The sequence below is a fragment of the Marmota monax genome, unplaced genomic scaffold, assembly GCF_021218885.2.
Source record: "Marmota monax isolate L192 unplaced genomic scaffold, Marmota_monax_Labrador192_F-V1.1 WCK01_AAM20220418_F8-fsc00230, whole genome shotgun sequence".
Lineage (NCBI taxonomy): Eukaryota > Metazoa > Chordata > Mammalia > Rodentia > Sciuridae > Marmota > Marmota monax.
Genome location: NW_026693365.1, coordinates 1,484,949 through 1,511,751, shown reverse-complemented (window position 1 = coordinate 1,511,751; position 26,803 = coordinate 1,484,949). Strand labels below are relative to the sequence as shown.

The following is a 26,803-nucleotide window of genomic DNA, read 5'->3' as shown; positions in this document are numbered from 1 at the left end:
GATGTTTAAATTAGTTTATAAGGTAAGCTGTGTTGTCTAAAGGCTGCAGCTTGTTACTCTTTCTCTCTGACTTTTTGCATGGTACTGGAGATTAGACATGCTAGGTAAGCAGTCTCTTACTGAGCCACATCTCCAGCCCTTTTTATTTTTTATTTTGAGACAGGATCTTGGTGTGTTGCAGAGGCTGCTCTCAAACTTGGGAACCTCCTGCTTTAGTCTCTCAGGTAGCTGGATTACAGGCCTGTGCCATCACAGCCTGCTGCAGCTCATTTGTTTTGAAGGGAACCAAGAAGACTCTTAAGTACTAAGTCTTCGTTATATTTGATAATCTTTCCAAAATGTTTACAAAGGCAAACAGAATAATTTGCCCTGTGACAGTGTTGTTTCATAATTATTCAGAACTGGTTTGGACCTCTGTACATGCAGGTTCATAGAGATTTCTCTGTTTGCAAAAAGTAGAAAATGTCTCTTTCATATAGATTGAAATATTGGAATTTTTGGGTAGCCCATGTTTGCATGTAGAGGAAAAGTTTAATGAAGTTTCTGCATTGAGTTCAAAGAAAACCTGACTTTTAACCTTTTTTTTTTTAGAATTTATCCTTTCTTGAGCTTTAAAATTTCTGTCCCCCATCATTTCATTATCTTTTAATCCACTTTGAATTTCTTTATTCCTGGTGGCCTTTCTTCTTCAGAGGACTCGTTTCTACATCTGTACCTTTGTTAGTGTGAAAGGAGGGAAATTCCAGCTAATTCTAAAGGATGCCAGCCTTGGCTCATCATGGAACTGTTTCCTACACCTTCGTCATTTGTTTTTCTTGCATATATCTCACAAAGAAAGATGGTATTTATACTCTCAAGATTAAGGGAAATGAAGCCCTTTTCCAATAGTCTGTACACAGATCTGAATGTATTATTTGGGAGAGAGTTGTAAACTTTTTGACCTCGAGTTTCTTTCTTTCTAAGGTAAGGAATATGGCACTGTTTCCACTAGGACTGCTCTAAGCTCTTCAAAGCTGAGCTGTCTTTCACTCTAGAAGAAAGCTCATCAGCAATCCTGAATAGTTTCTGTGTGTCATCTCTCAGTGTTCTGACTTTAAATACCAAAAGGAAGTGAGGCCTATAATAGGGAAAGAGAGTCATGAAGTACTTATTAATTTGGGAGCTAATCTTGCTTCTGTTAATAACGTGTGATGTTGGGCTAGTCATAGAAACTCTCTGTCCTAATTAAGGATGTTGGACTAGAATGGTCTCAAAGGCCATTTCTGACTTTATATTTGAATTGTCCTATTTTTGTTGAAAATCGATATCATTGCAAAACTAAGTATTATCAGTGACTTGCAAGAAATAGTAGGTGAACTAAAGAATTTAACATTCTCAGAGTTTATAGATAAGTGTAGAAAATCTCTTCTTTCCTGGTTCCTTGGGTGTTTATCCATGAATGGTCACCACTTCAGTAGTGTTGGTGTGAGTGACAGAGGCAGGTGTGGACTATAGCCAACTCCCTTTACCTGCACCGGCAGGCATTGGCTCTATTCCCAGGGGAATTTCCTTGTCCTGATCCAGGACACTTCTGGCTTGGGACCACTGAGCACAGTAAGTTCCCTCCAGGTTGGCAGAGCATCATTTCACCAACAAAACAAGCTGAGCCACCAGTTAGTTTGTGAAGATGTTCTTTTTTAAAGTGTCATGGTAAACTCCAGTTGGAGCCAGTTCTCAGGAAGCACACTTATTTTCAACTTCTCTTCACCACAGTGGCCTGTATGTCTATGTGCTAGGGGAGCAGATTAGAAATTTGACCTGATAGTTTTCCTAGATTTTTCGTGTTTACCAGCCTTTACTCACTACATACATCACTCTCCCCAGGGGTGTTTTCTTCTTCCTCTTCCTCCCCTCCTCCTTTTCCTTTCTTCCCCCTCCTTGTCTTGGGGTTTAACCCAGGGCCTTGAGCATGCCAGCAAGACTCTACCCCCAAGCCACACCCCAGCCCTTGTTTCTTCAAAGTAAAATAGTGTAATTCTTGAAAGTAACAAGTCAGATTGCTATGTTTAGTGATCATTTAAAGGTTGAAGGAAAATATCAATTTGGAATTAACTCATGAAAAACTATAAGGAGAAAAAGAATGGTAAAAGCCCCTGGTTTGCAGCTGGAGCCTGTTGGCATAATTATGGAACACACAGCAGGGTGGGTCTTGCATCTTGTGTTATCAGCAGCACTGTGGACTTGCTGCGTGCTCAGGTCGCCTTTGGCGTGCAGACTGCTGCTTACGCCATACTTTCCTGATGTGCTGTTTCTTTTGCAGGTACTTGTAAAGTGCATTTTCCTGATCCGAACAAGCTTCATTGCTTTCAGCTAACTGTAATCCCAGGTAATAAATATTCTTACATACTTCAGTAATAAAATGATTTTCAAACATCGAGTTTTTAAAAGTTTAAAGATTATAATCTTTAACTTTCTCCGTTAGCTTTTTTAAAGTTAAGACATTAGCTGCTATTCCATATGAAGGCAAGACATGTGCTTTGTAGTCAAAGCATAGTAAGTGAACTTGAGGCATTTGGTTTACACTCCATTAACCATGTATAAACTTAACAACTAAAATGAACGTTGACTGAGTCTTTTGTATGCTGGAGTGTGGGCTGTGAAATGATGTGTGGGTTTCAGTTATGAGCCTCTCTTTGGAGCAGCACAGCCTTTGTTATGTTGTAGCCTCATCTGCAGAGCAGGCATCAAATGGGCTGCATCCCATAGGACAGCAGTAGGGTTGAGGAGACCGTGTGTACAGCACATGGCCCAGGTCCTGGTGCACAGAAACACTGCTTGCCAGCTGTCCTCATTAGAACCGGGTAAGTGTGTGCTCTCCAGGTTGCCCCTGCATGGCACCACCTCTCTCCGTGTCAGACCAGGCAGGAGAGGAGGATGGGGGGCTCTTCCAGCTGCGGTGCAGCCCCAGGAGACTCAGAGCCCGCTGTGCTGGGGCTGGAGCAGGCGGCAGTCAGCTTGTGCTGCTGTGGGGTGGCAGGAGGAAGGAGAAGGGGAATTCACTACAGACAGTCCTAGAATCCTGAAGTCTAAGTTCTTAGAATTTCTCTAAGAAAAGTAACATGTAGATGTTTGTAAAACTCCTACCAGAGTAGGAATTTCACCAGCTGGGTCCCCTTTCACTTTTGCTGCCTAAGGATTAAGCTGAAGCTGAAGTATTAAGAAGTATCCAAAGGAAGCCAGGTGTTCCTCAAGTGAATATTGTCAGTAAATATTCACTGTAAAGTCAGAAGCGTTGGACAGAATTACCCCAAGGATTGTGGTAAAGAGGGGAAGGGATATTTGTCCTCTTGAAGTGTTGCTGATAGAACATGGCAGTTAGTGGGGGCTGAAGAGGTCTGACCTTTTGGAGTGGGGTTGGTTGAGGTTAGATACCCAGGGCTATTTTGGGGGCAGGCAGTCCACAGATTTTTCTGGCATCATTTGGCAAATGTAAAGTTCAGATTGTTATTTAGAGCTGAGGTGGGTAGAGAACGCAAAAAAACAAATAAGAAGGGAGTTTTGTCTTGGAAACATAGGGTGTTATTTTATTTGGGGGATGGAAAGGGAGTGAGGAACTAGGAATAATGAGTCAAAGCTACAAAAGCGGAAGAGAATACAGAATTTAAGTGGGTGATAATGAGCCTGGCCCTGACTTTGTGTAGGTGTGTTATTTGCTGTGGAAGATGTTTTATAATAACAAGAGAAATCCCAATTTCAGAATTTGCTTAATAGTGTTTAAATTGCATTTTCTCTATGTAGAGGCTGTGCAGAGGGTTCTGGGACATGCGTGTGAACTTGGTCTGGTACCCCATCATGCATGTAGGAGGAAAGTCCCAGGCCCGTTCTTAGAAGCGGCCTCTTAGTGAGGCAAGCCTCTGGGTGAGGAGCTGGTGAAGACTGCCCATCCCTTGCTGCCTTCCTCCGACATCACGGGCTCTGCCACGTTCAACTCGGTGCTGAGCACACAGGTGGTTTCTCGGTGACTCAGGGTCACCCTTAAGAGCCCCTCTAACTGTGTCTTAAGTAGTGTGTGGTGTTTCTCAGAAGTTCTTAGAGTGATCAAGATTGTTTCCTTTCAGCAAGAACCTAGACCTGGGTGTTCATGGTGAAAGTTCCTCCCTGGCCTTTCCAGGTCATCCCGAGCAGCTATCAGGGGTTTCTTTTGCTTTTATGGTTGATTTTTCCAGGCTTCTGTCACATAATAGGATTTCTGTGAAGTTTAACCTTCAGATAAATGTTCCTCTCCGGCTTTTTAACTTAAAGTTTTTACTGAATCACATGAATGTTGTGACTATTGAAATTGTGTATATGGTAGCATCTTTGTTGTTCATATAATTACTCTTGAAAATGGAAAATAATTATTATATTTTGGTATTCAGTATCTTATCAGATTAAAAAAATATCTTATTTTGGTGCCTATAAATACTTACTACTTCAGCATTTATATTTGTAGTAAGTACACACTGGGGACATTGTCATTGCATTGAACTGTCTGACACGGTGTAGCACCTGATCTTGTAGGGCCATTGAATAAGAGAGCTGTTGGGGGCTCTTGCCTTTGGTTATTAGAGGTCTGTCAACTTTTAAAACTTCTCTAGTATCATGTTTTTCTTTAAAAAAATAAACTTTGGAACCATGGACTTCTTAAAACAAACAAACAACAACAACAAAAATACTTACGGATATGTCTAAGCAGTGAAGCTTTAACTTCATGCCTAAGTAAAATTTCATGCCAGTTGTAAAACTGGCTCATTTGCAGCCATGAACCTACAGCTGGATCTGAAAACTCAAGAATGCATGTGAGATGGGCGTTCAGTGGTCTCTGCAGATTTGCCTCTACGTTTCCAGCTCAAAACTCTTTGTCTGGCTCCTGGCCACTTGGTACCATTTTCATGGATTTGTTTTGGGAATGATTCTTCAAGCTTAGGAATAAATACACTCTTCAGAGAAAAAAAAATGGAAACAGAATTTGGTGATGGAGAAAAGAAAGGGACTGTTGGGGGGTTCTCCATCAGCTTACAAAACAAAAGAAAGTCCTGGTCAGTCAAACAGGACCATGGGGATGGGCCCAGGCCTCCCATGGAGCCTTCTGGGATGTTAGTGGGACAGCTTGAAAAACTGGGTCAGCTCAGTGGCCCAGCTGAAGGAAACACAGACTTTAAAATAACAGTGATTTTTTTTAAAAAAATTTTTTTTACTTTTAAAATCAGTTTTACTATAGTATAAAATTGCAAACAGTAAAATGTGCTAATTTGAACTGTCCAGCTTAAGGAAGTTTGAAAGTGTATATACCAGTGCCACCATGACCCCAGTAAAGGTGAAAAACATTCCCAAGACTCCCAGTTTCCTTGTGTCTCTCTGTAACCAGTTGCTGCCCTTCATACCACCCAACATTTCTTTCTGGTTTTTCTTACCATAGTTTCGTTTGTTTGAATGAGTGGGCATTCTCATGCAAGCCTTTTTGGTTGTATTTTTCCTTTTTCTTCAGTTCCGCCTAAGAGTGGAATTTCTGAGTCATAGAAAGATGTATATTCAACTTTTGAAAAAACTTTCCACTGTGGTTGTACTGTACACTGACCAGCCACGTGTGAGAAGTTTCAGTTGTTCTGCACACCTCTCAGCATGTGTGTGTGACATGGCTTACCTTGGTTTCCTGCGTGTTTCCTAGTGCCAGATCATGTTGAATGTCCTTTCATCTACTGACTGGACCGTTTGTCTGTCTTATGAAGTACCCAAGTCTTTTGCCATTTTTGATCTTATTTTGTGACAGTTCTCTCTGTGACCCGAGCATGTGTCCTCTGTCAGATGTGAGCTGGGAAAGTTCTCTCCTGTTCTGTAACTTATGCCTATTTTTCAGTGCTCTTTTATTGAGAAAATTTTAACTTTAACGATGGGCAGTTTTTCAGAAAAATTTAATGGTTTGTGTTCTTCGTGTGCTGTCCAAGAAATATTTGCTTGTCCCAAGGTTGGAAATATATTCTCCTATGTTTTTCTCTGGGAAGCTTTGTGGAAAAGAAGTTGATTTCTCTTCAGAATCATCCCCTGCAAAATGGTTATCTTTATACTCTTACTACGTGAGTTAGTGATTCTACTGCTAGATATTTACCTAGGAGAAATAAAACACACAGAAATGTGTGCACAAAATTCTGTAGCACTTTATGCATAATGATCCCAAAGTGGAAGCAACACAACAGTTTTTTCCTTGTGAATAGGTGAGTAAATTAATATACGTTCCTACAATAGAATACAACTCATCATTAAAAAGATGTAAAACTGCTAGCTGGGCATGGCACACACCCATGATCCCAGCAACTTGGGAAGCAGGACTTTGATCCTCCTAAGGCAAGAGGATCAAAAGGTCGAGGCCAGTCTCTGCAGCTCAGTGAGACCCTCAGCTACTTGGCAAGACCCTGGTCTCAAAATAAGAAGAACAGAGATGTAGCTCAGTGGTAAAGTGCCCCTGGGTTCAAATCCCCAGTACCCAAAACAAAAGTAAAAAATAAAACAAGAAACCATGTAGAATGCTGAGGGCTGCAGCAACAGAGGTGAAGCTCAAAAGCTTATGCTCGGTAAAAGAAGATCACATTTCAGACAACACTGCTTTCTAAAACACTTCAAATGATGATCTAGAAGAAAAAGAGTAGTTAAATCCAAAGTATAAGGAAGGAAATAGTACATAATAGAAATGAATGAAATAGGCAAACAAGAACAGCAAATACTAGTTCTCTGCAGAAATTAACTGGATAAACCATAGTTCACATCATCATGAGAAAAACTTCAAATTACAGTATCAGCAATGAAAACGGGACACTGCTATTTTATAGTTTTCTGTGTCTTGCGAATTTTTGTTGAACCTAAGTATTTTGTGTTTTTGAGGCTATTATAAATAGGTTTTTTAATTTAAAGTTTTAATCTTTACTATATATAATTGATTTTTAAATATATTGATCATGTATCATTTGATCTTCCTGTTTGTTAGTTTTAGTAGCTTTTTGATATATTCTTTGAATTTCCATGGTTATTGTATCTGTAAATAAAAAGATTTTTACTTCTTTGTCAGTATGTATGCCTTTTGATTCTTTTTCTTGGTACCTTTGTCATGATTTCCAGTACAGTGTTGAATAGAAGTAGTGAGGACATGCATCTGTCATCTTTATGATCCTAGGGGCACAGGTTTATGAGTCATTAAATATGATGTTGGCTTAGGTTTTTTATATATGTTGGTCTCTCAGGCATATTGTTTTTTTTTGAGAGGTTTTTAAAATCATAAATATGTGTTTAATTTTTTCAGCATCAATTGAGATGATCCTGTGGTTTTTCTCCTCTGTTTTACACTTATTTGGTGAGTTATACATAGTGATTTTTGAATGGTAAGCTGGTCTCAGTTCCTGCAGGGTCTTGATAAGTTACTGAGGGCCTTGCTGAGTTGCTGAGGTTGGCCTTGAACTCATGAGTTTCTGGCCTCAGTCTCCCGAGTTGCTGAGATCATAGGCATACATCACCATGTCTGGCATTCATCCTTGGCTCTTTTTAGAAAAATTCTTAAAATTTTAGTTTGGAGATAACCATTGTGAGGGGGATAAATTTGCAGAATAACAGACAGCCTTGCCTTGGAGTTTTTTTCCCTTCAAATAATTCTTAAAAAAAAAAAAAATGGCATTCTCCTTTTCTTATGAATTCTAGGAATACAATTTGAGCTTTAGAGCAGCAGCTGTCAGTCACAGTGTCATCTGGCTTTTCTTAGGCAGGCACTCACTCCTGTCTTCCTTGCTCCTTGTCAGAACTCCATAATCCAGGGGTGGGATGCTGCTTTTCTTATGGTGGTGCTGAGGGGAGACTCCTGTTTCCCCATGCAGACACATCACACCTGTTCTCAGCTGAGTCCTGCCCTACCTGGTCCCCAGCTCCCAGGCAGCTTACAGGAGCACTCAGCCTTCCTAAAGTGAATATAAAGCATGTTTTAAAAGGCATTCATTGAGCTGGGGCTGGGGCTCAGCGATAGTGCACTTGCCTGGCATGTATAAGGCACTGGGTTCGATTCTCTGCACCGCATTTAAATAAATAAAATTAAATTTTTTTTTTAAAAAAGCACTCATTGCCACAGTTAAGATACATTCTGGTGTTTACCAATAAATGTGTACGTTATCTATAAAAAACCCAAAATGACATAGCCATTTAAGTGCTAAGTTTTTTTAGCATTTAAATTTCTCAAATGTCCTTTTTAGCAGTTACAATTTACAGATAGTAAGTTCTCTGTTCTTAGGTATGATCTGCATTTTGACCAACATGTATAGAACTACCACCTCAATCGAGATAATGTGTCTGTCACCTTTTGCAAAAAGCTCCACCCCTAGCTCTGGCATTTGCTGATCTAATATCTTTCCTTACAGTCTTGCCTTTTCCAGGAAGTTTTCACACAGTGATTCTGAGGTTGCCGTGCTGTGGTGTGGAAGGTTTGATGGTGTGGTGAGCTGCAGTTGTATTCATCATATGATGGGCACTCGAGCATTCCCTGCTTTTGGCAGTTAGGAATAAAGCTGCTGTAAATATTTGTTCTTGGGTCTTCCTATGGACCTGTTTTCATTTTTCTTAGCAAAATGTATAGGAATGGGAGCAATGACTCAGGAAAATGTCTGTTTAACTTAGAAGAAACTATTTTTATTTTTTTGTGGAGTAGCTATACCTGTTTGCACCAATAATGCTTAAGAATTCCAATTGCTCCATGTTTTCACCAGCATTTGGTTTAAAAATTTTAGTCATTATGATGGGTACATGGTTGTGTTTGATTATGTTATTTGCCCTTTTTAAGATGTCACTGTTACAACTATTTTTCCCTCTTGGGTTTTTTTGTTTTGTTTTTTTTTGCGGGAGGGGAGTGGGTACTGGGAATTGAATCCAGGGACTCTACCACTGAGCTACATCCCCAACACTTTCTGTTTTTTAAATGTTTTAAAAAAATTTTTAGTTATACGAATACCTTTATTTTATTTATTTATTTTTAAGAGGGGCTGTGAATCGAACCCAGTGCCTCACACGTGCTAGGCAAGCACTCTGCTACTAAGAATCACAACTTTGAAGTTGTTTTTTTGAGGCAGGGTCTCACTAAGTTGCCTGGGCTCGCTTCAAAGTTGTGATTCTTCTGCCTCAGCCTCCTGAGTTGCTGGGATGGTGGGCATGCGCCACCATGGCCAACTAGCACATATTTTTTTAGTTTAATTTTTTCTTTTTACACAATTTCAAGAATTCTTTATTCTAAATATATCTTCTCAGATGTGTGTTTTACAAATATTTTCCTAGTCAGTGACTTGTCTTCTTTTTTATACTTTTTTTTTTTTTGGTACCAGGGACTGAACTCAGGGGCGCTCAATCACCTGAGCCACTTCTCCAGCCCTGTTTTGTATTTCATTTGGAAATAGGGTCTTACGGAGTTGCTTAGCACCTCACTGTTGCTGAGGCTAGCTTTGAACTCGAGATCCTCTTGTTTCAGCCTCCTGATCCTATTTAAATTAAAAGAGAAGTTTTGTAGCTATAAATTTTAGTTAGATCTGTAGTCCATTTTGAGCGTTTTTGCACATTGTACCAAATAAGGGTCTGGCTTCTGTCCCTCTTGGCAAAAGATCGTCCAGCTCCTTTAGCACCATTTGTGGAAGAGGCTTTCTTTTTCCCATTGGCACCTTTTTTGGCATCATTTGACCTTGATTTCTGGACTCTCTTCTGTCCCATTGTTCCATGTCTAAGGTTACACAAATAACGCTGTCTTGACAGCTGTGGCCTTATAGTAAGTCTTAGAAATCCCATCTTCTGACTTCTGCCCCTTTGTTCACTTTTTAAACATAATTTTTGCTTATTTTTGGTCCCTGTGTGTGTGTGTGTGTGTGTGTGTATATATATATATGTGTGTGTGTGTGTATATATATATATATATATAAATAAAAAAGTCAGCTTATCAAATTCTGCCACAAAAAAAAAAACAAAAAAACGCTGCTTAGATTTTGACTGCGACTGTGTTGCATTTGTTGTAGATCAATTTGGAAAGAATTGCCATTTGAATTATTGCATCTTCTGGTCTGTGAACACGGATATGTCTCCATTTTCAGTCTATCTGAAGTAAATCAACTTATAAAGAAATACAATTTATTTTTGTGTAGTAACCCTATATTCCCAACCTTGGTCAGCCTGCTTTTAGTTCTAGTAGCTATGCTGGAGATTCCACAGTCTTCAGTGTAAACTCTCATGCACCTGTGAGCAAAGATTCAGGCCTCCGTGTCAGGCTTTTATTTTGGCAGTGTTGCACCCCAGCCCAGCCTTGGTGTGCTAGGCAAGTGCTCTGCCAGGAGTTTAGCCCCGCCCCGCTTTCAGCATCTATCCTTTTATTTCCTTTCTTGCCTTACTTTACTTCCTGAGGTTTACAGCACAGTGGTGGGTAGAAGTGGGGAGAAGAAGGATGTCCTTGCCTTGTTGTTGTTGTTGTTGTTTTTAAATATTGTTTAGTTGTCAGTGGATCTTTATTTATTTATATGTGGTGCTGAGAATCGAACCCAGTGCCTCACACATGCTCAACAACACACTGCACCACAACCCCAGCCCTCCTTGCCTTGTCTCTAATTTTCCTGCCAGTTTTTCATCATGGAGTAGATGGTTAGACATAGGGTTTTTTAGAAACTTTAATAGAAGTTAAAGAATTCTTTTCCTAGTTTGTTGAGACTCTTTATGATGAATGGCTATTGATTTGCCAAATGCTTTTTCTGCATTGATTGAAATGGCTGTATGGTTTTTTTTTAATGAATCTGTTTTATAGCAAATTACATAGCCAGAATTTTTTTTTAAATGTTGAACTACTCCTGCATTTGTGAAATGATGAACCATATATTATGAGTTATGTGTTGGTGGTATTAATCCATTATGATGGATCGCTCAATTTGATATGCTTAATATTTTACTTAGAAATTTCTCGTCTATTTGTGAGGGATATTTGTAGTGTTCTTATGTTGGTTTGTCTGGTTTTGGTGTCATGGTAATGCTGGCCTTAGGATATAAATGGGCACATTTTCCCTTCCCCTCTGTTTCTGCATAAACCTGTGTAGTTTTAGTGTAAATTCTTTAAGTGGTAGAATTCACCAGTGAAGGCACACCGAGGTCTGGAGTTCTGTTTTGTTTGTAGTAAGATTTTAAGTATAAAAACAGTTTCTTCTTTCTTTCTTTTTTTTTTTGGCAATGGGGATTGAACTCAGACTGCCTAACCACTGAACCTCATCCCTAGCCCCCCCCCCTTTTTTTTAAATTTTGAGACAGGGTCTCGCTGAGTTGCTGAGGCTGGCTTTGAACTTGGGATCCTCCTATCTCAGCCTCACGAGCCACTGGGATTACAGGCGTGCACCACCACTCCTGGTTTCATACGGTTTCTTTAGTAGATATGAGGTGGTGTAGCTTCTTTATTTGCATGAGCTTCAGTGATTTGTGCCTTAAGGTATTGTGCATGTCATCCACAGTTTCCAGTGTATTGGTATGAGGGTGTTAATTCTTATCCTTTGAAGTTCTGTAGTCTGCACTAATATCCTTTAATTCCTGGTATTAGAATTTGTGTCATTTTTTTTTCTTGATCAGATTAGTGAAAGAATGATTCATTTTGTTGATCTTTTAAAAAAACAGCTTTTGATTTCATATATTTTCCTGTATTATTCTGTTTTCAGCTCATATCATTGTTATTTCCTTTATTCTTCATGTTTTTAGTTTAATTTTTCTCTTTTTCTAATTCCTTTTTTGGATGGGGAGGTACCAGGGATTGAACGCAGGGGCACTCAATCACTTGAGCCACATCCCCAGCCTATTTTGTATTTTATTTAGAGACAGGGTCTCACTGAGTTGCTTAGTGCCTCACTGTTGCTGAGGCTGGCTTTGAACGTGCAATCCTCCTGCCTCAGCCTCCTAAGCCACTGGGGTTGCAGGCATGTCCCACCACACTTAGCATCTTTTTCTAATTCTTAAGGCATAAGCTTAGTGCTATATTTCCTTTCCCAGTCCCAACCTTTTTTTATACCTAGCATGTGTTATCTTTGCTTAAGCAGCCTATTTTCTTACATTTGCACATAATTTTGTATACATGTTTCTACAGATGTATGTTACACATACATTCTTCAGCGCTTAGACCCTCATTTCTTTTTATAGGTCTGGGTTTTCGTCGGTTGTTTTCCTTCAGCCTGAAGAGCATCCTTGAGGGTTCTTGTAGTGCAGGCGTATTAATTGTGTTAGGCAGCTTTCCAGTCACTGTAAACAAATATCTGAAGTAAATCAACTTATAAAGAGAAAATGTTTATTTGGGCTCACAGTTTTAGAGCATGAGGGGTTAGTCCCATTGCTTTTGGCCTGTGGCAAGGTGGCATATCATGGCAAGAGCATGTGGCAACGCAGAACTGCTCACCTCATGCCAGAAAGCAAAGAGGTTGGGAGCAGAGACTAGGGTCCCACTGTCCCCCCCAGGGCACCTTCCCAAAGACCTCTCTGTAGGCCCATGTCGTAAGGTTTCCACCACCTCCCAGTAGTGTCAAGCAGAGGACCAAGCCCAGCATGTGCATCTTTCTTGGGTGTTCCTGATCCAGACAGCATCCCTCATGGCGAGTCCTGTTCGTGGTATGGACTGCTGAGCCTCCCACTGACAGTTTTAGCATTTGAAGTCATTTTTCTGCCTTCTGGATTTTTTTTTTTAATGATAAGTCAATAGTAATTTTTTGTTCTAGTTTATGCTGTGAGTGTTTTATTCTCTTGCTGATTTTAAGATTTTTCTCCTAATCACTTGTTTTCAGCAATTTGATTATACTGTGATTTTTTTTTACATATATAATGTTTCACAAATTTGCATGTTGTCCTTGCGTAGGGCTGTGCTCCTCCTCTCTGTGTTGGTCTAACTTTAGTTATGTTTGCTCCCAAAGCTAGCACTTTGAAGTGATTTTCTTTTCATCCCACTTTAAGTTTATTGTGCTTTTTATATCTGAGCTTTAGTGTTCATAAAATTTCACATAATCTGGTCAACATGTCTTTATATATTCTGTCTCTTCCATATTTATTACCTCCAGTGTAAGTGAGACCTCCCTCAGGTTGTCGCTTCCACACTTTTCTCTCTGGGCTTGGTTTGGGGTGGCTCTGTTCCTGCAGTGTCTGCTCGCTGTGAAGCTCGTCCAGTGAATTTTAAATTTCAGATTATCATGTTTCCAGCTACTGATGTTCCATTTGTCTTGTTTTTTTCTAATTGTCCATTTTTTTCCTCATTATGTTCATGACTCCTCTAAATCCTCGCACCTCTTCATAATAGATAGCTGACTGTGTCTTCGGCCCAGTGTCAACTTGCCTGTTCCTGCTTGCCTCCCAGCCCTGGCTCAGGGTTTCTTGTTGCCCTGACCACTCCTCATGCCCCAGTGTTGCATAAGATAGAAGTTCTAGTGTGCAGAAATTTTGCCATTTAAAAATCAAAGTATGGCATCACTCTTGGAAATGTTTCCAGAGTCAGATCCAGCACCATGCATGCAGCTGCCCCAGGTGTGCAGAGTGAGTGGCTGCACTGCAGGATGGATTCCTGCTGCCACTTACCCTCCTGGCACCATTACGTTCGTTTCATTTGTTCTACAGAATTTCAGTCTAAGGTGAAAATGTTTGTGCTTACCAGTGTTTGTCATTCTAGACTAGATAGATGGAGCTGCTCACAAGTCCCTTTGCTGGGAAGCATGTTAAGCAGCACTCAGGCTTCTGGCTCTCCTCCTCTTGTTGGCTGCCCCTCCTCCGTCTGGTCTCCCAAGCTCATCAGCTCATCTTCCTTTCCTACCTCATCTTTTGAAGTTAAGTGCTCTTGCACTGAAAGGCTCTCAAACTCCTCTCTGCGGCCCAACCACGCTGCCGCCCCCCACCCCCTGCACACAGGACCCATCAGCTGCCCACTCCATTGGGATGTCACTTAATATCCATTGTTTAACTCAGGGTCAGAGACCTTAGCATCTTCTTTGACTACTTTCCCTCTCCTGCCCCACTCCTGATCTGTCCACAGATCCCGGTGCTGCTCCCATCTCAGTGTCCCTTCACTGCCCGCTCTGGGCTAACCCTCTAATCGCTCACCTGGATGATTGCAACCTACCCTGCCCTCCTGGGCTCAGATCCCTCTCATGGTTCCTGTCTCCCCCTGAATCAGCCAGCCTCCTGGCAGGTAGTCTGCTTGTCACCATGGACTGCTGACCTCTTTGCCTCTGCTGCCGCCTCCCTCTCTGGCCCACTGGCCTCTGTGCTGTTCTGAGAATGCCAGGCCTCTTGCTGCTTCATCTGCCACCCCTGCCCAGGGTGCTGTTGGTCCTACCCCTGCCAGTGTCCCATGTGACATGCAGTCTCTCCAGCCTCCTCCTTCCTTGCCTTTTCTCCTTCTGTTGGCTGTACTCGATGACTTTCTCTTCTGCCACTAGAATGTAAGTTTCCCATGGGCAGGCATTGTCCCCTGTTGACATGTCCCCAGTGCTTAGCACAGTGTCTGTCACATAGTTGTCACTCATCAAGGACGCGTGGAATGGAATGATGAATTTAAGCAGTAGGTTGTAAATTTTGATGTTTTAAACATAAATTAGCATTTCATGTTCTGTGAACGCAGGACATTCCAGGACATGTTCTGTGAATGCACAACAGGAATAAGTGTTTAAATACCAGTTTCTTCATTTATTTGTCTTTATAGATATAAATACTGAGAATTGCCAGTTCACATAAATAAGGAGACAGTCTTGGAAGGGGATGTGTTGTAGCTCTAACTTGGAGACTTTGCAGTTAAGTTCAAAGTTAAAACCAATAATCCGAGCAGGTATTTTCAGAATTGTTCAGCTGACTCCTAAACTAGGTGCCCTCTTCAGCGGTGTTGAAAACAGAGAATTAGAAATGCCTAACTTGGAGGAGGCTTTGCCACCCAGGATTCCAGGCCCAGCAGCTGACCATGAGTCCCACCTGCCACTTTTCTTTCAGTGCATCTCACTTTACCTGAATGACTCAGAGTTGAGAAAATTACAATAGTCTTAACTTAAACATTTCTTTACCAATAGAATATTGAAAAAAAATGGTACCACACTCTTTGTATTTTTATCTAAAAGTTGGAGCTGTAGATTTGGCTCAATTTATGAGAAATATCTGCCAAATTCATTAATTGTCAAACTAGTCACTTGCTCTCAAAGTCCTGCTTAACTTTCCACCACTAAGCATACCTCGACAGCCATCTGACTCCCTTCAGGGAGGGGAGGCATGAGCCGGGTGCTGGTAGCAGAATGCACCGAGGCTGCTTCATTGGCATTCGCTGCTTGCCTCTCGTGGGTGGGGGTGCCTTCTTTACAGTGATCTAGATTGGAGTTTTAATGGCCCCTGCCACCAGACTCCCTTTATCTGAACGCAGGACATTCCAGAGCGAACTGTTTTATTTATGGTGCTGCACTTTACCCTTATAGAAATAGGTGTGAGAAGGGAGAAACAGTTCTCCACAGCTCCTCCACCAGCTGGCCGGCCCCACCACTGGTCCTCTGGCCCTCGTGGAGTGTTTACGCCTTGAAGCAGAGCTTTCCCTGAGAGGGTGGAGGAGCATAGGTCTTCTTTTAAAGGTGGGAGAAAGACTGAAATAGGTCCCTTTGTCACAGGGTCCAGGTTTCTCCAGGTGGAGCCTGAGGATGTTGTGCCCTTTGGGAAGCTTTGTTCTCCAGGGTTATCCCATAATCTCCTTTGAAGATGCCCATGTGTGGTCCCTTGAAGGCAGGAGGGAGTAGGCTCCAGAGCTCCGGGAGCGAGAATTTGTTAGTGGGCAGCCTGGAGCTTTCTCCTGCTGTGTCTCCTTACTGCACTTTAAAGCCCCCTTTGTTGAGAAGCAGAACGTTTTCAGTGTCTGCAGCCATGGGTAGTAATAGAGTCGGCCTGTCTGTATTTGGAAACAGTGCCCAGGGCCATGTTCACACTGTGGTTTTTCAGGTGCTGATTGAGCCCTCTGATTGCCAGCTTGGAGTGCTGGGTGGGGTGGTGCAGAGGGAGTGGAGAGCTCTGCGTCTGGAGTCACCACAGAGAACGCCTAGGGCGCAAGTTGCTTCCGGGTCTCCCCACTGCCTGTGAGCTGGGCGTTGGGACTTCTGGGCAGATCTGGTCATTACTAAGCAACCTTGGTTGGGGCCAGCCGCTGTGCAGCTTCAGGGAGAAAGGAAGCACTGATTCAGAAGCAGGTGATTTTCCTCAGATTTGTTTTTTGAAAAAGAAAGAAATTAGAACACTCTGTTCTTGGTTTGCAGTGAGTTAAGATACAATTTGGACAATTATTAACTGAGAAGTGGTTGGGACAGAAGGAACATGATGAAATTAGAACCACATTTCAAAGTCCAAACTTTGAAACTGGTGGGCAACAGAGTTGAAATGTATTGAATCAGTGAAACAGGAAGCCAACCAGAGAGAAATTCAGTGTGGTGGGATGGCGTGGCTGGGCAGTCTCATGGATAGGCCATGGTGTGTGACGTGGGCCACAGTTGGTTCTGCAGGGTCAGCACAGAGTGGGCTGTGCACCTGCAGTGTTGATGAGCCTAGTGGTAGGCTTCCCTGCCTCAGTGGTCAAGGTCAGCAGGGAGACCCACATCCACAGAGTCCTTGGTGAAGGAGAGTGCACTCCACCTGTTTTACACATAAGGTGCCACTTTAAAAAATTCTCGTATCTGGAGTTTAACATTTTTCCAAACAAATATCTTTTCCAAAGAGTTTATACTATCAGTCACAAATCCAGATATATTTTTAAGAATCAGAAATATATAAAATAAAGTGCTGGAAGAATGGAATAGTAAATGCTGTAGGGACGGTGTGGTTAGGCATCCAATTAGAAGATAATAACACCTTATTCTGTGTAATGAGCTAGTGGTCTCATTAACTATAACATGTGAAATCACCAAATTACCAGAATAAAATGTAGGAGAGCATTTGTATAATATTGGTTGGAAAAGATGATTTTCAAGCATGATATTAAAGACATAAAACGAACAAAGACTGATTTCTTAAAGATGGAATACTAGTGTTGAGAAATAACAAGATCAAAAGGCAAACAGCAGACTAACAAAAATTGCTAACAAAAATTAGGCAAAGGCTAATTCTCTTAAGAATCTTTTTATATTGATAATCAAAAGATGAACACCTTAGTAACATGTTAATGAATATTGATCATTTAGTTCTTAGAAAAAGTACGAATGACAAGTAATCTAAAATAAATTGCAGCCTCACTGGTGTTCAGCAGATGAATTTAAAATAAAAGAGAAATAGCATTTCTCTTCTTCGTCTTGTGTCCAATTGCTTCCTATCAAAACCTTAGGGCTCAATGTAGCTCTGTGGTAACACAGTTGTTTCCTATGCAGGAAGCCCTGGGTTCCACCTCCCATGTGTGTGCAATCACACACACCCATATTGCAGATTTTTTCATGGTGGTAGATGTTTGGGGGAAAGTTGAGCCTTGGTTTTATAATGTTGCTAACTGTGGCACATTTCAAAGTTTGAAAACAGTCTGAGGTTTGGGAGTCTTTTTCCTGGTCATCCATGCTGGAGCGCCCTCTACAGGCAACAGCACTTGTAGCCATTTCCTGACACCCAGACAGTGCAGTTGGGAGAGAAGGGGCTGCCTACGGTGTCTGTGAACCCGGGGCCCAGACATTATCCTGCAGCCCACCAGCCCCCATTTTCTGAGGGCCTGCTCTGAAGCTGCACCAAGCACTCACTGAAGAAGCAGTTTAGTTCCCGGCTGTGTCCCCAAGCCTGGCAGAGAGAGGATACTCAGCAAATGTAAGCCCAGTGGCTAGAAGTCATGCAAGTGCTGGAGAGGCCAGGAGGAAGCAGAGGAGCTCACCCAAGCAGGAGGCAAGGTTAGGAGGGTGCACATCTATAACAGCGTGGAGCAGAAAGGACGTGGGGTGGCGAGCAGCCAGGCCCCCAGAGAATGCTGCTCTTCACTGTGCGATCCAGGTGGATCCCCTGTTGCCCAGGTCAGGGGAAGGCCCTGCCCATGTGCCTGCCTTTGGCTAAGGAACACTGCAGCCCTCATTGTAACCTCTTATTCTGTGTTTGCCATATCCTAATGTAGTATTTGTTTTTTGTTTCCTCTTTTTTTTTTTAATTTAAAGGATTTTTTTATTTTGTTTTGTGTTTTTTGATAGATGAGGGTTACTACCAGGGTGGAAAATTTCAGTTTGAAACTGAAGTTCCTGACGCATACAACATGGTGGTGAGTAGCCTGCACCTGCACCTTGTCTTCCTGCACCCAGGGGGTGTCTGCCAGGAGGCCTGTGGCCACACAGGGCCTTTGCCCCTCCTCACGCCCTGGGACCCAGCACAAGATTGCTAGTGTTTCTGTGGTGAATTCACTCATCAGTCGTACTTAATGCAGTAGAGAAATACATTTGTTCAACAAGTGGTTGTGAATGTTATGTGCCAGGCAGTCGGCCTGTGTATTTCACGTAAAATCTTACTTATTAAGAAAGGAAAAGAAAGTATATTTTTAATTTAAAACTAGTTTTGTTTATGGTATAACACCAAAGTTCCAGAAGTCCATAACATAGGGACTTTAGACTTTGAGAGAATAATAGCTTGTTGTAAGCTATGAGTAGTTTTTACCCATAGGTACGTGTTAATCCCTCAAAGACCCTCCTAGATAATAACGATACCAAATACTATCACATCTCTCTTGGCTTTTGAGAACTAACAGAACCATTAGGGAGGTGAAATAAAGGGTAAAAAGCCAATGAAGCACTGAAAGTGGTAAGTAGCAGACAGGCTGATGGTGACAGGAGCCAATGTGTGGGCATTCAGAGAAGGGAAGGAGGTCACTTTTGGAAAGTGGTGAAGACCAGTGTGACTTCTAAAGAACCAGATTTGGGTTGTCCTGATTTGGCCCATAGTGGGGGGAGGGTGCTGCCGGTGAGCTGGGAATGTGTGGATCTGTGGTCACAGGTGTGGAAGAGCTTCCCCCGTGGAAGGCAGGGGGCCACTCGGCAGAGAAAAAATTGGAGTCAAGAAATAATGGAGAAAACAACAAGAAGTCTCTGGTTTGTTGGCCTTTTCGATTTGGCAGCGAGAAGCTGTGGAGGATTCTGGGCCCGGGGCAGAGGGGAAGAGGCTGCGCCTGGTGACACACCTCAGGCTGTGCCCACGGCAGTGCCTGTGGTATCAAGGTGTATGCTTAATACAGGATCAGAGTGCAGGGGTGTAAGAGAAATCTGTAGGGGAACAGGGACAAGATGGAGTCTCCTGTTGGCCTAAGGATGTGGGCCTGGGGACACCATGTGCCCCATTATTCTGCTTGTGGCCGCTGGCTTTCTTCTATCTCCCATCCCACGCCAGGTTACAGCTCAGAGCTGCAACTCTTGTTTGAAGCCAAACTTTAATCTCTAGAAATTGATTTTTGCTGCACTACTATGTTAAGAGTTCTTTATAAAGATGAGGGATAGTTGGCAATTTAAGGGGAAAAAAGAAATTTAATTTTTAAACAAAGCATGTGTATTTCAGGTGTTTGTCTAGCCCATCAGTTACCCACTGAGACTTTCCACCTTTTCCAGATTATACACCAAAAACCTTATTGAGGCAGCTTGGGAGGTTGTTTGGCTTAAGTCCAGGTATTTAGAATTGGAGACAGTTTGACTTCTGGAAACCTAGGAGTATAGAATGTAAAATTCTAGGCTGGATATAGGCCACCTCTGTAGACTGTACCTCAAAAGAATTAGGACAACTGAATTAAAGGTGGTAAGTTCATGTCACTGTCCTTTGGCTAGCTGAGGGAGAAGTTTAGCATGAGCCCGTGTGCTTCTCCAGCAGGCCTTGAGGAGCCATTTAGTTGTAAAGTTGTTGTTCTTGTTATAGAAAGAAAGCAAAGCGTGAGAAACATGAAGGTGGGAGCAGTCGTGACAGAACGTCTATGTCCAGGGTTTCTGTTCAGGTCACCTCTGTCGATCCTCCACCCTTGTTCAGGGGCTGGTCGTAATATTCTAGTCTCGTTATATGGTAGTGAGTTAGAGCTCAGCAGGTTAACTTTTAAAACTTAATCAAAGCTGGGCAAGGTGTCATGCGCCTGTTGTCCCAGCTCCTCGGGATGATAAGGTGGGAGGGCACTTGAGTCCAGGAGTTTGAGGCCAGTCTGGGCAGCATAATGATACCCTGTCTCAAAGAACCCCAAACAAAACAACACTTACTAACTAGTTTTGCCAGTGCAGACAGCTGAATTGCTGAGGCCAGTGCATGTGCAGGGCTGCCCAGCTTGTAACTGTGCGCCCTTCCCTTTGTCTACACCTGGTAATGTCCGTCATTCTGTTCCACCCACATGTGATTTTGAGAAGCGGAGAGAATTGCAGGAAAATGGAGTATACTGTGGCTAAAACCCCTGAACCTTTGTGTCTTGTGTCCCTCAAGAATTGAAGGCTGTTCCAGAGGTTGACTCTGCTGTCCATTCTGTGGGCCTCTGCTCCGCAGTCCTGCCCACTACAGTCCCCGAACAGAGCAGAGGTGCATCGTCCTGCAGCCTTGCTACAGATCCCATGCAGTGTCTGGCCATTGGCTTGTCACCATGATTCTGTGTTTCCTTGGTCTCACTGCTGCTGCTCTGGCAGTGTTCTGAGAGATGGGCTGGCCAGGTGTCATGCTCTCTGCCCAAAGACACCCAGAAGAGCTGGGGTGGCCTTTGTTCCTGACTGTTTCTGCTCTCTTTAGGCAAATGTGGGGTCCACAGCAAGGGGTCTCCAGGAGACCAGGAGGTGCAGTGCTGAGTTGAATACAAAAGCGTTTATAATTCATCTTTCCTTATAGAGTTCTTTAGCCTCTTCCCTCTAGCCTGTGAGCTCCTGGCAGGAGCCTGCAGCTATCTTTCAGACGCGCGTCCAGTGCGTAGCCTGTGCCTGTCTTCTTAGGCACCTGTTGCTCATATTTCTGGAGCTCAACTCTCTGCTTAATAGTGTAGAAAACAAAAAGAAGCCAACATGTGCAAGGACCAGGCTGCAAGTCCTTGGATAGAGGTCATGAGTGTGAGCCTGGACAGATGGCTCCACTGTCGGCAGTGTCAGACCCGAGGCTGGGGATGCGTTGGTTCCTCCACTCCTGTGCCACGGCTTTGCTCACGTGACTTCTGTACTTCATGAAGACTTCAAACACCCAAGAGTTATGGTTTTTGCAGTGAAGGTTGGTTATATGGATTATAAATTGAAAAAAACTTTTAATTAATAAAGTAAATCATAATTTTAGAAAAACTTGCAAAGAAAAGTGTCCATTCAGTATCCATCCACACACATGCTCCCACATCCCAGCAACTAGAATTCAGATTTCCTGGTGAGTTGTTTTCTTCCTGTCCCTTTGTCTCTGAACTTTTCCTCACAGCCTGAAGCCTGCCTTGTCATCTCTCAATCTTAGAAACTGGCTGATTTGGTTTAGTGACACTTATTGAGCTCCTGCAGTATCAGGCACTATAGGCCCTTAGGTATTCCGGTCACCCTGGACACAGAAGCAGGACTCCTGGAAGCTGATTCCTTGGGTACAGTGGACCCCAGAAGAGTACTGACAGCCTGAGTGTTGGTCACCAGGCAGATTTGAGAAGCAGGAGAAAAAGAACGGCTCTGTACTCGTTTCTCTGGTTTCCTCCTGGAAGTGACTCGTGTCATGCCGCTTTGTTTGTTGTTGGCCATTTCCGCCCTGTGCACCGAGGGAGGGAAGCCAGAGACACTCAGATGACCACGATGACTGCAGGTACCTCCTGGAATCCCACTTGCCTCTCTTCATTTCATTCATTGTATTTGTACTTTGAAACTGAGAAGGCATGGCTGTGTAGAACAGAATGTTAATCACCAGTGACCCCCTTTGGAAACAGGGTCACAGGAAAGCTCAGGGTCTCTGCATGGAGCTGTCCACACAGAGCCTGGCAGCTTGGACTCCTCAACTCACAATGTGACAGACACTTACTGTATGGTCACAGCCTCATTAGCAAGGGTGCCTCAAATGCACCTCCTTGGAAAAAATGGCATAGGACTCCTTGGCAAGCATTATCTTATTCCTGCTCAAAGTATATAGTTTTGTGAGGACACTATAAAATGAGCTCTGTACCATGTGCTTGGAATATATAGTGACTTCAATAAACATTCATTGTACAGTGTGTACTGGGTTAAGCCAGCCCTGTATTGTTGGCCACTGGATGGCTGGTTTTTGGATAGCTTATAAAGCAGACCTTCTGTAAAGGGCAAAGTGGCAAACATTTTAGATATTCTAGACTATGAATGGTCTTTGGCATTTTTTTTTCCCCCTAGCGTGGTACTAGGGATTGAACCTAGGAATACTCTACCACTGAGCCATATCCCACCCCCCCATTTATTTATTTAATTATGTATTTAAATTTTGAGACAAGAATTAAACTGATGAGACTGGCCTCAAACTTACGATCTTCCTACCTTGGTCTCCCAAGTTGCTGGGACTTTAGGTGTGTGCCACTGTGCCCACCTTACATTTAGTTTTATTGTGTCTGGAATAAAGCTGTAAGGGGGACCTGTTTTTCCAAATCGTTAGCCGGGGGTCCACTGAATAATCCCATTTTCCTTGTTGATGTGTAATGCAGAGTTAAGCTCTTAGCTGTATGAATGGGTGCCAAGCACCGAAGGGGGATCCAAGAGTGAGGGAGGGAAGGACTCGTGAGACAAGGTGCTGTTGGACACTTTGGGTCTCAGAGTCCAGGTCCACATTTCTAACGCAGAGCTCCGCCCTGTCACAGCCTCACAGTTAAAGGGCGCCAGGGATAGAGGAGGCGTCTGTGTCAGCCTCTGCTTGGGGGAGCTGTGGGGCGAGGAGAAGCAAGGACAAACAAGACACTTGGGGAGCTTTAGTAGCCTCAGCTCCAGGAATGCTCCAGAAAAGGCGCTTGGTCTGGAAGAGCGTCAAGCTGGCCACTCCTTTCTGTCCCACCCCGGACTGTGGCTCTATCCAGCTGTGTGGAGGGGTGCAGCTCTGACCCTCCTCCTCAGCCTAAACACCTTATTGGAAGTAAACATCAAGTCAGCTTTATTCCAGACACGACACGTTTAAATGCATTCCCACTTATTTGCAGAAAACAAAGGAGAGCATGTGAAATGTATTTAAACTCAACCTAAATGCTTTCACCCTCAGACATGTAAGTTTGCACAGTGGATTTAATCACATGATTTTGTGGTTTTGGTATCAGGTAGAAAACAGTGTTTGTTCAATAAAAGTGAAACTGTGAGTATTAGAAAAAGTAAAAGGAGAGTATTTGGATGGTGAAAGGCATTTTAAGTATGATATCAGAAGAGAAATTTTGATCCCAAAGATTAAAAGAAAAACCTTTCACACCTCAGAAAGCAGCATAAATAAAATTGAATACTAAATGACAAGCAGGGAGCATGTCACCCCATTTGACAAATGGTTGATCCTTTATGAGATGAGATTCTGATGAGACTGTGCCTGGATGCTTACTACATACCAGCCACAGGGGACTGCAGGAGGGCCCCTCTGCCTCCCTGCGTGGGAGGCGACTTGGCCTCCTGAAGGACACAAAGCACTGCATGAGAGCCAGGATTCCCGAGCAGTGTCGCTCTCAGGCCTTCATCCTGAGGAGTTATTTCCTACAAGGATATGAGCAAAGATATAAGCACTGGTGTGGAATGGCTTGGAGTGGGGGTGGGAACCTGCCTACCGCCCAGCAGTGTTGTTAGACATCAGGAATGCAGGAAGGTCGCCTGAGGTGGTCGCTGGGATAGAAAGAGATGCAGCACGTGTTCCCACTCCTGTGAAGAAAAATGCTGTGCACACACACCTATGTGTGTCTGAGGCCTAGAAGAGTGCATTAGCTGTGAGTGGAGATTATTTCTGGGTGGAATTATTTTGTGAGTGTGTACAATTATAAAAACAAGTGAAAGGAAACTTAACTTCATTTATGTAATTATGCATATAATATTATATAAATAAGTGTTTTTCCTTTCATTTTTGTTCTCCCTTTAATTACGAGTGTGATTTACTTTTAAAATAGAGAGAAGAACTTTATTCTAACATGCCAAGTTGTGAGTGATGTTGGTACCTTTCATGCCCATGGGCCTCTTCGTTCTTCCCCCTCTTTAAGTGGACTGGGACTATTCTTTAGGAAAATGTACGTAGCGTTAGCACCTTCAGAAGCACACAGCCAGGGTAACCGGCTGGTCTTGTGAGGAGCAGTGACGTTCAGCTGTGGCTCAGCAGCTTGGTATTCAAAAGAGTCTGTTGAGCTGCGGCCAGGAGGGCATGGGAACTTTCCCTGGAATGTACTGCAGACTCTGGCTCCACAGCCCTGTGTCCAGGGCCCTCAGGACATGGCCCTTGTAGAGAGGTGTGGTTAGACTCATGAGAGGAGCACTTGTCCTGCCTAGGCAACTGGGACAGCATTCAGGGTTGAGTTAAGCCTGGAAAGTTAGCCTACATGTTGGGCAAGCCTTGAAATTATGGCCAGATGGGGACGTGGAAAGGCTTGGGCCACAGGTGTGACCTAGAGAGGTTGTTGTGGTGACATCTCTCTCTCTTTATGTTGCAGCCTCCCAAAGTGAAATGCTTGACCAGGATCTGGCACCCCAACATCACGGAGACAGGGGAAATATGTCTAAGGTGAGCCTTCTCCCTCTCATGCTCTCCTGGACACTGGGTGAGTGCTGGTCTCTTTGCATCACATCTCCTCTCAGAGGAGACCTTGAAGCTTGGCCAAGAGTAGGAAAGGTCTGGGGTTCACTGAAACAGCTGCTTCCAAGCCTTGTCTTCCAACTGTGCCTGCAGATGGCATCCTTGCACTGCATTTTGTGGCCAAAGCCCTGCTGGCCTTCAGTACGGGATGTACCTATTGGAGGCCACTGCCCTTCTGCCACCTCCCTTAGTGAGAGGTCACATTCCCTGGATGTTGCTGATTTTAGCAAGAAGGGAAAATATGATTAATGAAGCCCAGGAGAAAAAGTGTAGGTGACAGGCTAAGCTGTCCTCAGTGCTTGCCTTGGATGTACTCTGTACCAGAATGGGCTTGATAAGTGGGGTGCAGTGGTGATTGCCTGTATTCCTACCTACTCCAGAGACTGAGGCAGGAGGACCACTAGTTAGCAAGACCCTGACTCAGAAAAAGAAAAAGACTTGGGGTACAACTCAGTGGTAGAGCACTCTTGAGGGGTTCAATCCCCAGAATGGATGTGATACATGTAGGAGCCCTTCTGAAGTGACAGCTTCCCTATAAGCATGTGGCCCTGTGTGTCTCATTCTTCCAGTGGCACAAAGTGAGGGCTTGTGCCCCTTGAAAGGGTGCTGATCTCTAAGGGAGAGAACTGGAGAAGATCTGTGGATTAGGATTTTTTACTTTTTGTTTTTGAAGTAAATTTATCATTTGGACTTTCTTTTTCTGCATATCATCTCCTTTTCTTAGTAAGGCAGTGATGTTAATTGTTCAGACCAAGTGGATTTAACTGGAGAACCACCTCTGGCAGCCGTGGGACTTGGGCAGGCTAAGTATTCTGTGCTCATATTCTACTGTGCTAGGAAAGGAGGCAGTGTGCGTTTTCCGAGCACATATCTTGGGTAGTATGAAATGCTTTGGTTGGAGACTGTTCTTGGTCATGGCCTCCCTGTCCTTTTCTCCCACTCCTCTTTCCTCTCAGTAAACACTTACCACTTTGGAAGGAAACAGAATGTATGTGGCTCTGAGCTACTGGGAAACCTTTTAGACCTTTTCTGGCTCAAAAGTGCAGTCCGTGCCCACTGGCCCAATCAATTTTTATGTGTGCTGTTTCCTTTCTTGCCAGTCTTATTTTGATAGATAGTTAAACTTACATTTTATATCCAGGCATGACTTTTAAAGTATGTTTCCTTTAAGCATCGAAACCTTAGACTCTGAAGTCCCTAGTTGCAGGTGTGAGCCCCTCTCAGCTTCCCCTGCTCACAGCCCTCTGACTCCAGGGGACTCGCTTCACTCTGCTTCCGTGGGTGTCTCTTGCTTCTGTTAGAATTGGGACCAGGATAGGAAATCCTACCCTTGTGGTGTCTTTTGGGAAACCAGATTATTAGCAAAGTATGGCAGCAGCTAGCAGGTGGCAGCCTGAGACAAAAGCCAGGAACCTTAATAGAACATTGCCCAGTTGAACCATGTTAAAACTAAAAACACATAAGCACAGTATTGAAAGACGAAAGATTTCTGTGTGTAAATCATACTTATCACTCATGCAAAAGATGGGCACTGCCCCTGGAAAAATGAGTAGCATCACACATGGTGATTCACAGGAGAAGCAGATGCTCAGCCTTACTGGTGACCAGGAAAAGGCACAGAAACACCACGAGGTGCAGCGGGTTGCTGTCAGATGGCCAACACTGAAGCAGTGCTGGGAGCGGGTGGGCCCGAGCAGGCTCTTAGCTGGAGGGTGCGTGTTTGTACAGCTCTTCCAGGTCCTGCAGTAACATGGTCTCCCTGTAACTTGTTTTTACCCTTGGACTTGTCTCCTGCTCTTCTAGGGAATTAACCTAAGAAAACAATATCATCGTGTGTACAAGGGCCAATTCATTGTTGGTGAAAAGTAGACAGTATCTTTGCAGTAGTAGGGCCTGACCGTGCATCTCCTGGATAAAGGAGAGAGAGCCAGGCATGCCTATAGTGTGCAGAGTTCACTGGCATCCTCCACCTTTGTTCTTCCCAGCAGGCTTGAGTAGCGCCTGGATCCAGAGGGACACATGTCAATTAGTGTGCAGGACCACTTCCCTCTTTAAAGGGTTGCTCTGATCGGCCCTGTCATACTTATGT

General features: G+C 43.4%; 1 protein-coding gene across 6 annotated transcripts in view; it reads left to right on the top strand.

Moving 5' to 3' along the window:
• The window catches only part of Ube2f (ubiquitin conjugating enzyme E2 F (putative)), a 54,490-nt gene that overhangs the window by 17,564 nt on the left and 10,123 nt on the right, over nucleotides 1-26,803 (top strand). For 4 of the 6 annotated variants that reach the window (XM_046456943.2, XM_046456942.2, XM_058583308.1 and 1 more), the window contains 2 exons: nucleotides 18,189-18,256; nucleotides 24,572-24,642. In XM_046456943.2, coding sequence (XP_046312899.1) covers nucleotides 18,189-18,256; nucleotides 24,572-24,642 — 139 coding nt within the window. Of the gene's footprint in view, nucleotides 1-2,299; nucleotides 2,366-18,188; nucleotides 18,257-24,571; nucleotides 24,643-26,803 lie in introns of all 6 variants that reach the window. The other 2 variants (XM_046456939.2, XM_046456941.2) reach the window with 1 other exon arrangement.